We start from the raw sequence: 12039 nt of genomic DNA on the forward strand, positions 1-12039 counted from the left end.
GAATTCCAGTTATCCGAACTCCGATTATCCGAATCACTTTCGGAAATTTTGGAAAAAATTAAAAAACAAGACGGAAACGTATAGCGATTCGCAAAATAATGAATCTGTCTGCGCACTTTATTGCTGTATTTTAAGCGCACCACGAATATTTTTGAGATGATAAGCCACTGCCTCAGAGTGCAGTTCTTTATTGACTTCTGAAGTACAGCACTTATTAAGAACGTTTAATATATAAAAGTGATGGCTTTTTATTTAATTGAACGCTCATGTTTTTTTAATTTGGAGGACCTACTGAAGGCGTTGTGTCAGAAGAACATCGTTTTGATTTTTATGCTTAAAATCATTTGATTAGTGCGTAAGAACCTCAATTTTTTAATTTTTTTAGAAATTCCAAGCATGTTTTTTTTTTCAATGTAAACGAGGACCTCATACACAAATGTGCGTTTGTACCTGAGAACGAGGACCTCATACACAAATGTGCATTTGTACCTGAGAACGAGGACCTCATACACAAATGTGCGTTTGTACCTGAGAACGAGGACCTCATACACAAATGTGCGTTTGTACCTGAGAACGAGGACCTCATACACAAATGTGCGTTTGTACCTGAGAACGAGGACCTCATACACAAATGTGCGTTTGTACCTGAGAACGAGGACCTCATACACAAATGTGCGTTTGTTCCTAAGAACGAGGACCTCATACACAAATGTGCGTTTGTACCTGAGAACGAGGACTTTGCTCTCCTTTCATTATTCTCTCGGGTTTTCTTGTGTTATTCAGCTAATAAACTCTAACAAGTAGTAGAATTCCAATCATCCGAACTCCGATTATCCGAATCACTTTCGGAAATTCGAAAAAAATTTTTAAAAATAAAACGGAACCGTACAGCGATTCGCAAAATAATGAATCTGTCTGCGCGCTTTATTGCTGTATTTTAAGCGCACTACGAATATTTTTGAGATAAGCCACTGCCTCAGAGTGCAGTTCTTTATTGACTTTTAATATGCAGCACTTATAAAGAACGTTTAATATATAAAAGTGATGGCTTTTTATTTATTTAATTAAACGCTCATGTTTTTTTAATTACGAGGACCTACTGAAGACGTTATGTCAGAAGAACATCGTTTTGATTTTTATGCTTAAAATTATTTGATTAGTGCGTAAGAACTTCAATTTTTCAAAAAATTTCAAACTTTTTTTTTTTTTTCAATGTAAACGAGGACCTCATACACAAATGTGCGTTTTTACCGCAGAACGAGGACTTAACTTAATCCATCCGTTATTCTCTCCAAATTTCTTGTAAAACTCAGCAAATGAACTCTAACAAATAAATGTTTAGCCATTTTAATTCTTGTCCCATAAAAGTTGACGAAAAAAAAAAAAAAAAAGAAAAAGAAAAAAAAAAAATGAATACAAGTATCGTTCTTATTGGTATGTAAAAGTTTAATTTTTAAAGCAATAAAAAAATATAAGTAAAATTTTATTGAATTTTTCTTAGTGTGTTAGTAGAAGTTTAAGTTTAGTGGAAGAATCGACACATGGTGTAACTTTAGTATTCTTAGCATTGAGTACTAAACATTGGGTGTCCTGCGGCTTCCAAATCAAGGCGTATTTTTGGTTATATGGAACGTATTTCCAAAACGACATAGCTGGGAACAGTCGTTTTATTAGAGCAAATAAAGTGGGAATTCAAGAACAAATTTTGGGAAAAAATACATAAAATATTAGATAATAAAGGATTAAAATTTTGCAAATTAAAATTTTAACTCGCTTATTATTCCTGGCAGCAATATATGATGGTTATTTTTAGAGATGCACCGAATGCCATATTTTCCCGAATTCCGGATCCCAAATATTCGGTTAAAATTCAAACCGAATATTCAGCAGAATACTTGCTTAAAATTTTTTACTGCAAGATTTTAATTTTACACTAATTTAAAATAGATTTTTTTTTCGGAAAAGTAAATACATTTGCATTTAACAACATAAACTTATCTATATTAAGTATAATTCTTAATTTGAAATAAATCATTCCAAAAGAAAAAACAAATATAGCGAAAGGCTAATGTGGTATATGTTTATCTGAAACTCTGCAAAAATGTATAGTTAATTTCTTTCCTATATATGATTCGATAACTGATAAGTACGATAACATTTTGTGTAATAAATAAAGAATCTGGTGTTTCTTCCATAAAAAAAGAAACCCGAGTTGCTTAGCATATCATTACAAATTACGACTTATTCATGTGAGTTTCTAAAATGTTAATCTGATTGTTGAATGGAATTTAAAACTGCCACGCATTTTACATTTTTTCTCTTTATTGCAAAGGATTATCAAACTTTGATTACAACGATTAAGTTTAATTAGGTTGTTTTTAAACAATATTTACTCTATCATTTGATGTAAAACTTCAGAAATTAAATTACTGCTAAATTTAATATCAGGTGATTTTCCATTTTTTAACTACGTATTTTACATGAAAAATTAGCAGTTAATGTTAGGTAACAATAAATGGACTTTATATATTTAATATTACTTAAGATAATGATTTTTTTTTCTGGTTACTGTGTCATATTTAAATGAGTTTGTAATATGACGGCTAACGTGCTCTCATAAGATTTAAGAAAAATTGAAAAGCAAAACTATTTAGATCAACAACCGAGTATTTTCTTTTACATTAAAATTACTTCGAATCTGATAAAATTAGAAAGTAACAATTTGAACAAATTTTATACTCTGGTACAATGTTTTAAGTTTTATTCAATGCATAAAAAATGTGTTTGCTCTCTAATTATGGATCATTTAAACTTGTTTACTATTCCACTGCAGAATATTGAAATATTTGGCCACGCCGAACATTCGATTTTTTTCAGTGGCGGATCTAGCACTCAAGCAAGGGGGGTGGGGGGTAACCTCGGTCCAAGTAAGGAGTCACCGTTTTAAAGGGTCGTTTTCGTCGACTATGCAAACAAATACCTAAAACAAAATAAACCAAAGATAAGGAGATTGTAATGAATTTCTGGAACTTATAAACATCTTTTTTTGTTGGTCCAGCTTAGTATAATTACATTTATAAGCTATTGTCACAGGGAGCAATTCTACCATATATGGTCTTAAGTCGTATATTTCCTCAAGCTCCGAACATCCAAAACTCAATTTATATTAAATTCAAAAGGAGAAGGACAATGTCCAATGCACCTTTTCATAGTTTGTATATATTTGAAAGCTCAGATGTCTGCACTGCAAGCTTCCAGAGTTTCTTACAATTATCTGTTTCTGAAATCGCTACTTGAATTTTCATCAATAATTCAACATTTCTGAATCAAATTCAAATAAATTTTCAAATCACTTGCAATATTTATTAGGACTTGTGTGTTTAACTTCATCGGATAGTTGTCAGTATATCAACAAAAAGACTGATGTTGGTGGTGAATGATATGTAAAATTAAGTTTCTGCTAAAGTAGAAATTACACCAAAAAATCAGTGTTGAGTTGAATTTAATTAAAAACAAAATCTTAGAAGACTTTGTTACAAATGAGTCAATGATATTATTTCCATTGTTGGAATTTTCTTCTGTTGAATATCTTGGAAGTAATCTGGAAGATTTAACAGAGTAAGGAGGATAACTTTCAGATAAAGGACATAATTAAAGTCCTAGAAACAGTAAATGGCCATATAAACAAAATGTGAAAATTGCTCTTATGGGAGACAATGGGTTAACCCCCAGTGGTGTAAACCAACATCAATTCCTATTACAAGCTATTGAAAGTCAAAGTATATTGCTAGTAGAGACAAAAGTCTTAGTTTTTGCATTAATGATACATTTTTTATTTCAAATAAAAAGTTAAGTCGATGTGTACAATAATGTTTAAAAATTTTGGAATTTATACGGTAATTGTAAACACATTTTGTTAAGTTTCGAGAAATCGTTGTTTTCGGTTATCTTCCAAGCTTTGATTCCGTTAATTTACCTCTAAATAATTTAATGCATTATTCAAACTGGCCTGCAAAAAACAGAAAAAAAAAATCGCGGTTTTTAAGATCTAACCTAATGCACTGCTGAAAAATCGTTTCCAACAACGTAATTTTATTTTTAAAAAAATTATAATGTTTAGTACTTTTGAGAAGCGTGAACGGAATGTTTGTTATAATATTACTAGAAAATCGCCCGTCAAGGTATGATGGGTGGAAATTTGCTCCTACATTTTAGCTCAGCAATTGCCTGTTTGGTGATATTTTGACAGTTAAAGTTTTAAACCCAACTCCAGTGGATTAAATCAAAACTCCAGTAGATAGAGTTCATTGTTAACCATTTAGTCTTTCTCTGCATCACCAAAACGTATTATCAAATTATCATGCCGTGGCGCGAGTTTCGCTGTTAAAACACGCGAGTTACTCGATCATCCGCTATTATTTATATTAGGATAAAACTACATGGAGATGTGTCTCTACGTGGCTGAAGAAATCTTAATAATTTTGTAAAACAAAAAATGCGAATAGATGCAAATTTATAAAACCAAATGTGTACATAATTTTTATTTTCGACACATTCACTGCTTTGATCTTTTCATGTGACTGTATTATCAATTATTGAATGATTGATTTCCCAAATTTTGGCTATAGTGCAAATTTTGTTCTTGTGGTAGTTTTATTATTTCTAAATAATTCATATTTGTTTTTTTTATAATTTAATTTTTAAAAATCCTTAGTCAGTTTTAAACAGAAAAAAATTATAATACGGTAGTAAAAAATTATATTCAGCGAGTGGTAGTTCTAAAAATGCCATATTTTGTTACAAGAACAATATATGCACTTCACAAAATTAATTTCTTAGTACGCCACTGCAGGACAATGAATTTTAGGCCATTTTATCCGGTCTGAAGTATAATTTAAAAAACATTCCACCAATTTTCAATTTCGATAACAAATCTTGAGGGTACATGTTTCTCTCAACACCCCCTCTGGGTTGAGACCGGTTTATTGTGATTTGTTTAGAAGAAAGGGGGGAGGGGGGAATATGGGGCTTTTTGGCGGTCGCCGCAAGCCTGTCAAAACAGGTGGCAAGCACTTCCATATGGCTAATCGCTATGTTCTTTCCCCTATCCTTCTTTATCGGAATGCAGACAAACCTTTCAAATAAAACTGATACTGAACATAAAGAAAGATAGATGAAAATTTATTCAAACAGTTTGTTTAATTCATAAATCTTCACTTTATATAATCGAAAATAAAACATTTTTTCCGCTAACGGAATACGAAACCAATGTAAAAATAATTCCTTTAATCATTCGCAGTTTTTTTTTTCTTAATATTTTCCAATCTATCCTCCTTATAATTTCTATTTCCATCTCCTTTCCTTTTTTCCCCGCTCGAGTTGTAATTTTGAATTATTTAAAATGCTTAAAAAGCTATTGTTATATAAAACTTCAAATCTCCTCTTTGTAGGTGCAGCGAGAAGGATGTGTGGGGGGGGGGGGGGTCATCTCTCCGTTAGATGCCTTGGTTACAAGGTGGGCGACCACCCTTATTTTCAAAAATTATCGATTTTGAGATTTTGAAAAATTTAGAGAGCCCCCAGTGTTTTAGAGAGTTCTTTCTAAATCCGCAATTGTTTTTTAAATTGGTAAACGTTGAATTATTAAGAAAACTGGAAGAAATTTACTAAACTCAAATGCACTGCTTATAACTGAAATTTACTTTTTCTTTCTTGATTTTCTCATAACCGCCTTTTTTAAGTTGCGTTAAGGTTTAGAAAAGTTACAATGAATATTAAAGAAAAAAATATTTAGGTTGTTCGCCTACCTTAACAATATTGTAAAACTTAATTCAGTATTTTATACATATATTCTCTCTCTCAGACAGTTTTTATCAAAAAAAAAAAAAAAAAACCCCTTCAGGAGGTAGTTCAGGCTGCGCTATACTTGTAATGAATCTGATTAGTGATTGCATTACCGGTATACCGAATACCGGTATAAAGAGCAACTTTACAATTTTACAATACAAGTATTTGCGGAGGTAAAATACTGGTATTTTCGGTATTAGTTGAAAATAATCAATAGCTTCAATTAAAGAATTTCCAACTTATTAAATATATCTACTTTATATTTTAAACGTATATTTCTTTGTCCGTGATACAACAACCAAAACCAATCAATTGATGTAAACATTTGGTTTCAAAAGCATGAACTAATAGAATATCATTTAACACAAATAGCGGAAAAATTACAAAATGATACTGTCATTACTATATGTTGAGCAGAATCGTATTTTCGTGCGCTTTTGTGCACCATGTTTGTATTTTTTCTATTTCCCTGATCAATCACTTTCCCTTCTGTGAAAGTTAAATTTCGAGTGTAATTTTGAATGCATATGTTCTGTGAAAAATTTATTTCAACTATCAATTGCAGTAATACTTTATGATTTTTTTACAAAAAAATTGTTTCAACTGTACTAAATTTTGACAAAACCTTTTTCTTGTTAGCATAACAAATAGGTAATTTGTTGTCACCATCATCAGTATTGTTGTCCTGTCTCGCTATTTGACTTTATACTTGATAGATAATATTTAGAAATTATAGAATAGTGCTTGAAAATTTGCATACAGGTAAAACCTAACCAACTGAAACATACTTTCATATATTTGCACAATTATAATTGTAAAGAATTTTGAAAAGAAAGCGAAAACGAATAAGAGAAAATAACAAGATCTAATTTAGTTACGTATCGTAAATTTCAAAAGCAAACACAAACCTCTCCTTCTCAAGAGAAAATGATGTTAATATTGGAAACGTATTGTCTCTCGCAAAGAAATTACAACTAGCCATAAAGATAAATGTAATTAACAATAATAATAATGCACACAATACAAAACACACACACACACACACAAACGGATAAGCAAGATACCAAATTATTTGAAGATGAAGGACAATTAGAGGAGATGAATTGCACATTGTTAATAGTACCACCGACCTGCGTGAATCAGAAAGAGTACTTTTAACTATATGAAAGTTGAGCACTAAAATGAGTTCCATGCTTAGACAGTTCAATAAATGCATTATGATTTTCACTATTATCGATTTTTTATTATGACATTTGTTCCTTCATTTTATGTTTTCCACAATACGTTTTCGTAAATAATATAACTTTTGCACACAATTATGAAGTGTGGCAAATGGAACAATATGCTTTCAAGAATTGTTTGAGAAATTTCAAATAACGGTATTACGTTTTAAAATACCGAATACCGGTATTGAATTTTCTGTCCGGTATTGCAATCCCTAAATCTGATAGAGTACAATAAGATCAGTTGTTGCAATAACAAACATTTTAAATTCACAAGACGGGCCAATGGGACGGTTTTACAGGTTAAATTTTTCCCATTGAAGGAAGGGGGGGGGGGGATATCTGACAATATAAAGGATTCACGAGGAAGTTGTTTCATAAAAGTTATGATGAGTCTGGTATTTCTCAAAAAAAAAAAAAAAAGTCGTTACGACGAAAATGCATAGTGTATAATTTGCCTCTTTTAACTTCAATAATCCTTTCTGCTTAGTTTATTATGTATTATTTCGTCACATAAAACCTGATGGACGTTATATGATAGAAAAAGATATTTAAGAACAACTTTTTATAGTTTTTGAAGTATGCCGTTTAATGATTTGTTAAAAAGGTTTGATTCGAAAGTAGCTGTTAAATGATTGAATATTGCCACTAGCGCAGCCAGAATTTAACTTACTGAGTAAAGGAGAGGGGGTGGTAAAGCAGTCCCTCCACCAAATATAACTCTATGATGAGATTAATAATATGGTTCAAAACCAAGCGTTTTCAGGGGTTAACCCCCGAACAATCCCACCCATACATTCTGAATGAATTAGTTGGTACACGGGAAGTTTTCATTACAATGCGAGGGCGAGAAAAGATAAAAGAAAAAAAAATGACACTTTCTCGCTTTGAAATTCTTTACACGGCCTAAAGTTCTCATTAGAATTTTAGGGTGAAAAAGAACTATTTCAATAAATTTGAACTGGACAAAAAAAAAAAAATAAATAAATAAAATAAAATAAACTCGATGTTTCTAAAAAAAAGCTTTTTTTAAAAATTTTTTAAACCTTTTTCACACAATATATATGTACCCTACCTCTCTGCCAGTCTAGAGAGACATCAGGGACTGGTAGCAAGAAAGTTTTACACTGCCATCATAAGCACCCCCCCCCCCTCCCCGCCCTTTCCCTACCTTATCAGATGAAGGCATAGGCACATGGTGTACCAAATCTGCAGCTAAATTTTTAAAAAATCAAGTAATTTTATATCGCACTACAGGAAGGCGTAAATATCAAGAAGAGTAAAAGACTTTTAAAATTGTAAACTCTTTAACAACTTGTATATTACTCCAAGCTGAACAGTATGTTTACGTTACTATTACATTTGAAATGATAGATACTTTTGATGTTTACTTTTTATTGCAACTAGGCAAAATTTGACGACACCTTATTTTATGATACATATTTATCACAAGTATATGAGGCAGTGAGAAGCAAAGGGATGCAAATGACTCTTTTAAAGGTTTGAGTACAACGCCTGCAAAATTTAAACAGTGAGTAGCGTAAGATGTTAACTTCAAACAAATTTCTTGTGAGATCACCAGAGCCCGAACGTCAGCTGAGATGGCTTGAAATTGCAATTAAAGGGCTTGATGCAAAAAGGAGGAAGCTCCAAATTTCAATTTTCAAAATTTTTGCATCAAATATTTTTATTAAGTATTTAAGAGGAGGGGCCCCACTTACCCGGTAATTTTTTTTTATAAAAGGTAAGTTGGTCCCCTCACTGTAGGTGAGTGCGTTCTCCCTAATAGTGACAATTTTGATATCGAAAACAATTCTGATTAAATTAAGACTATTTATTAAATAATAGGTAACTATGAAGACCTAGTAGAAAGTGATAGTTTAGCTACAAAAACTGCTACAGATAATGAACATTTATTTAATGAAACTTCCATCAAAGAAAATCATGAAGTATTATATAGCTCTAATGTTATTCAAAGAAAAAAAAATAGTGCTGAATTTACAAGAACGGATAAAAATAGTGAAACTTTTTATTGGCCTGATGCAAATGACGTTGGAATTATTACTGAGGATGAAGTGATAATGGTTCACGCTTATCCAACTTTAAATTGTCGTCGCCATTTAGTCTCTCCAATTTCTTTTTTTACTTGCGATTTTTTTTTTTTTTTTTTTTTTTTTTTTGGCCAATTTCCAAAAATTAATCTCATTCAACTTTTTTATGTTCATTTAACACACTTTTCATATAAAAGTTAATTATATACCTATATGCTTTCAATAAATTTCATAGATATAATTGTTTTGTTTTTCGTTTTATAATCCTCCATCATACAGGTTTAAATGGTAGTAAATATCTCATAAATGGTTAAATTTATAAAAGAAAAACCCCCTTATCACATTTTCAGATGTGCTTGATTTAAATTTAAATAAAAGTGGGGTGACCCACTTGTCCCTTTATTATGGGGTAAGTGTGCATGTATGTAAGTATGTGGTGTAAGTAACCTATGTGATTTTAAAAAAAATGTAATCGTTAAGAAAATTTAAAGCCCTTTTAATAAAATAGTAATGAACTTTTGGTTATTACCAATATCTAAGATGAAAAATATGTCAGGAAGTTATTATTATTATTGCTTCAAAATATTTGTATAAGGTTTCAAAAACGAACTGTTCTAAAAAGAGGTCCCACTTACTTCAACCAACCCTTACAAATTTTATTGTTTACCTAGGCTTGATTTTATGAATAACGTTTGATTTTTGTTTTTAAAGAAGTAAAAACACTTTAAAATGTTAAAAACCATTTTTGCTATATCATTAAAATAAAATGTCACTGAAAAATATCAAGTACGGGAAAAGAAAATTGGCTGCAGTGCATCTACCTTTATTAATCGACGCCATTATCTCTCTTTTAAATACTTCCTCCCTCTCCACCCTATACAAAGACCAATTTACAAGAAAAAGGTTTGAGCAAGGTAATGAGAGGCGAGAGGGGGAGGGAAACGGAGATTTGCTACTTCCTTTGATTTTGGCGGTCGCCCCAAGACATGTCTATTGACATTCACACCAATTCCATATGTGAAGTGTCATTTTATTGTCCTTGTTTTTCAGAGCTCGGAAGCTTGAGTACATTAGCGTGCGCGTAGTGGAGTATTGAGTACATTCGCGTTTTTCTCACGTTGATCCTTGATCATCTGTTGCAACGTGTCCCAAACTTATGATTTTCAAAATCTCAATTTTCAGTTAATAAACGAGACCAAAAACACAATCAAATTACTTGTTTAATTCTTGGAATTCAACTTTATATCAATGCATATATTATTTTCTATAGATTGAAAACATGAAATTGGGCTCTTTCATATCTTGCTGTTATGAATTGACAACTATCTTGAATTTCCAACTCATCTTTTTTTTTCTCTGGGATTATAAATAAGTATGTCATAAATTACGGGAAATTTTGCAAGTGAATTTAATAACAGTCAGAAGAATGATTTTAGATTTATTTATTTTGTGTGATACGAAGTCTCCTCTCCGAAACAGTAACAAAAAGTACGATTTTTGTGATTAATTTAAATTTTTGTAAAAAGTGAAAAATATTTCATAACAACTGGGGAATTTGGGGCATATGAGAGAAATGCATGATGTGATACAGATCAGAATAAAAATTTTCAATTATTTTTGATACTTCTTCTTATAGGTTGTTTCTTAAAATTCTTACTGTGCAACTGCTATGCTATATGGCGTTTATTAGTGTTATGCACTTATTTTCCTTCATAATTCACAGGAATTAACTGTGCTTCTATCTCTTACTTGTAAGGTTTACGTTAATTTTTCTCTTCTTTACTTTTCTAATTGTTACTGTTATTATTATTATACTGCCTACATCTCTTAAAGTACTTATTGATTCACTGTTTGGAGAAGGTATGTACTGTAGGGGAGACTAGGGATACTTGATCCCGGGGGATACATGATCCCTCAGCCAAAAACGTACCAAACTCATTAAGTAGAGCTTTGAAACCTGACCACAATATAATAATTCTCTCGTACATACAAACGGCAACACTTTGTCTTTTTCAGTCTTTTTTTTTTTTGGCTCAAGAAATGTTTGCCTGAATGTGTCAAAAGAAACTTTTTTTTTGTTAAGAAAAGCATTCTAAAGCTTACATTATCTATTATATACAACTTAGAGAAAATAGCAAAGTGTAATTTTAAAGTACATACAGTCGTTAATAATTAAGACATATTAGGGATCTTGATACCTTTGGTTTCAGGGATACATGATCCCAGGGAGTATCGGTATAACAATATAAACACAATGAAAACAATATAACTGTAGTTTCCTTAGTTGAATTTAATTTTAAAGATTCAAAACCATGTTAACACAATAATATTTATCACAGAGTGTATAAACAGTATATCTGCTGCAGTATATCTGCTGAATAATTGAAATCTCAGTTCGCACTTTGTTACCAATTTCAGGGTTTTCATTTACACATAACACCTCAAACATATGAAAATAAACTAACTCTACTGATGAGTTATGCCACTCATCAGCCGAATGAGCATGAACAAGTTGAAATTGATTACCCTTGTTTGAATTAAAAAAATAAAATGATTTTCCTACAGTTAGATTTACAACGAAAAAAAGTTGCCCATTGTGTAATTTAAATAGAATGCAAAATTGGATTTCCAGAATTTGAAATAAGTTTTTTAAAACGAAAATGTAATGTACTGAATCAACCCATTTTTCTTGAAAAATTGACAAAAGTGAAGTACATGAAAATGAATGTGTTAAGTGCCACATTCAGTTAGGTTTAGCAGAACTTTAAGAACTACATTAACTACAATGTTTGCATTTGATTTTTCAGGGTTTGAAAACATATGCTAAGCTTTCTTTTCTTTTTCATAAGTATACAGATAGTTACTTTTTTCTTCTTTTTTTTGAAAATTAATTCAATTGAAAAACTCTTAATTTTATT

The 12039-nt window shown here is 31.0% G+C and overlaps 1 protein-coding gene across 1 annotated transcript in view; it reads left to right on the forward strand.

Moving 5' to 3' along the window:
• Nucleotides 1-10769, forward strand: part of LOC129231618 (X-ray repair cross-complementing protein 5-like) — a 73555-nt gene extending 62786 nt beyond the window's left edge. The window contains exon 16 of the mRNA XM_054865984.1: nt 10758-10769. Within this exon, the coding sequence (XP_054721959.1) occupies nt 10758-10769 (12 nt within the window). The remainder of the gene's footprint in view (nt 1-10757) is intronic.
• Nucleotides 10770-12039: the final 1270 nt, after the last annotated feature.

The sequence above is a fragment of the Uloborus diversus genome, chromosome 10 (assembly GCF_026930045.1).
Source record: "Uloborus diversus isolate 005 chromosome 10, Udiv.v.3.1, whole genome shotgun sequence".
Classification (NCBI taxonomy): Eukaryota; Metazoa; Arthropoda; class Arachnida; order Araneae; family Uloboridae; genus Uloborus; species Uloborus diversus.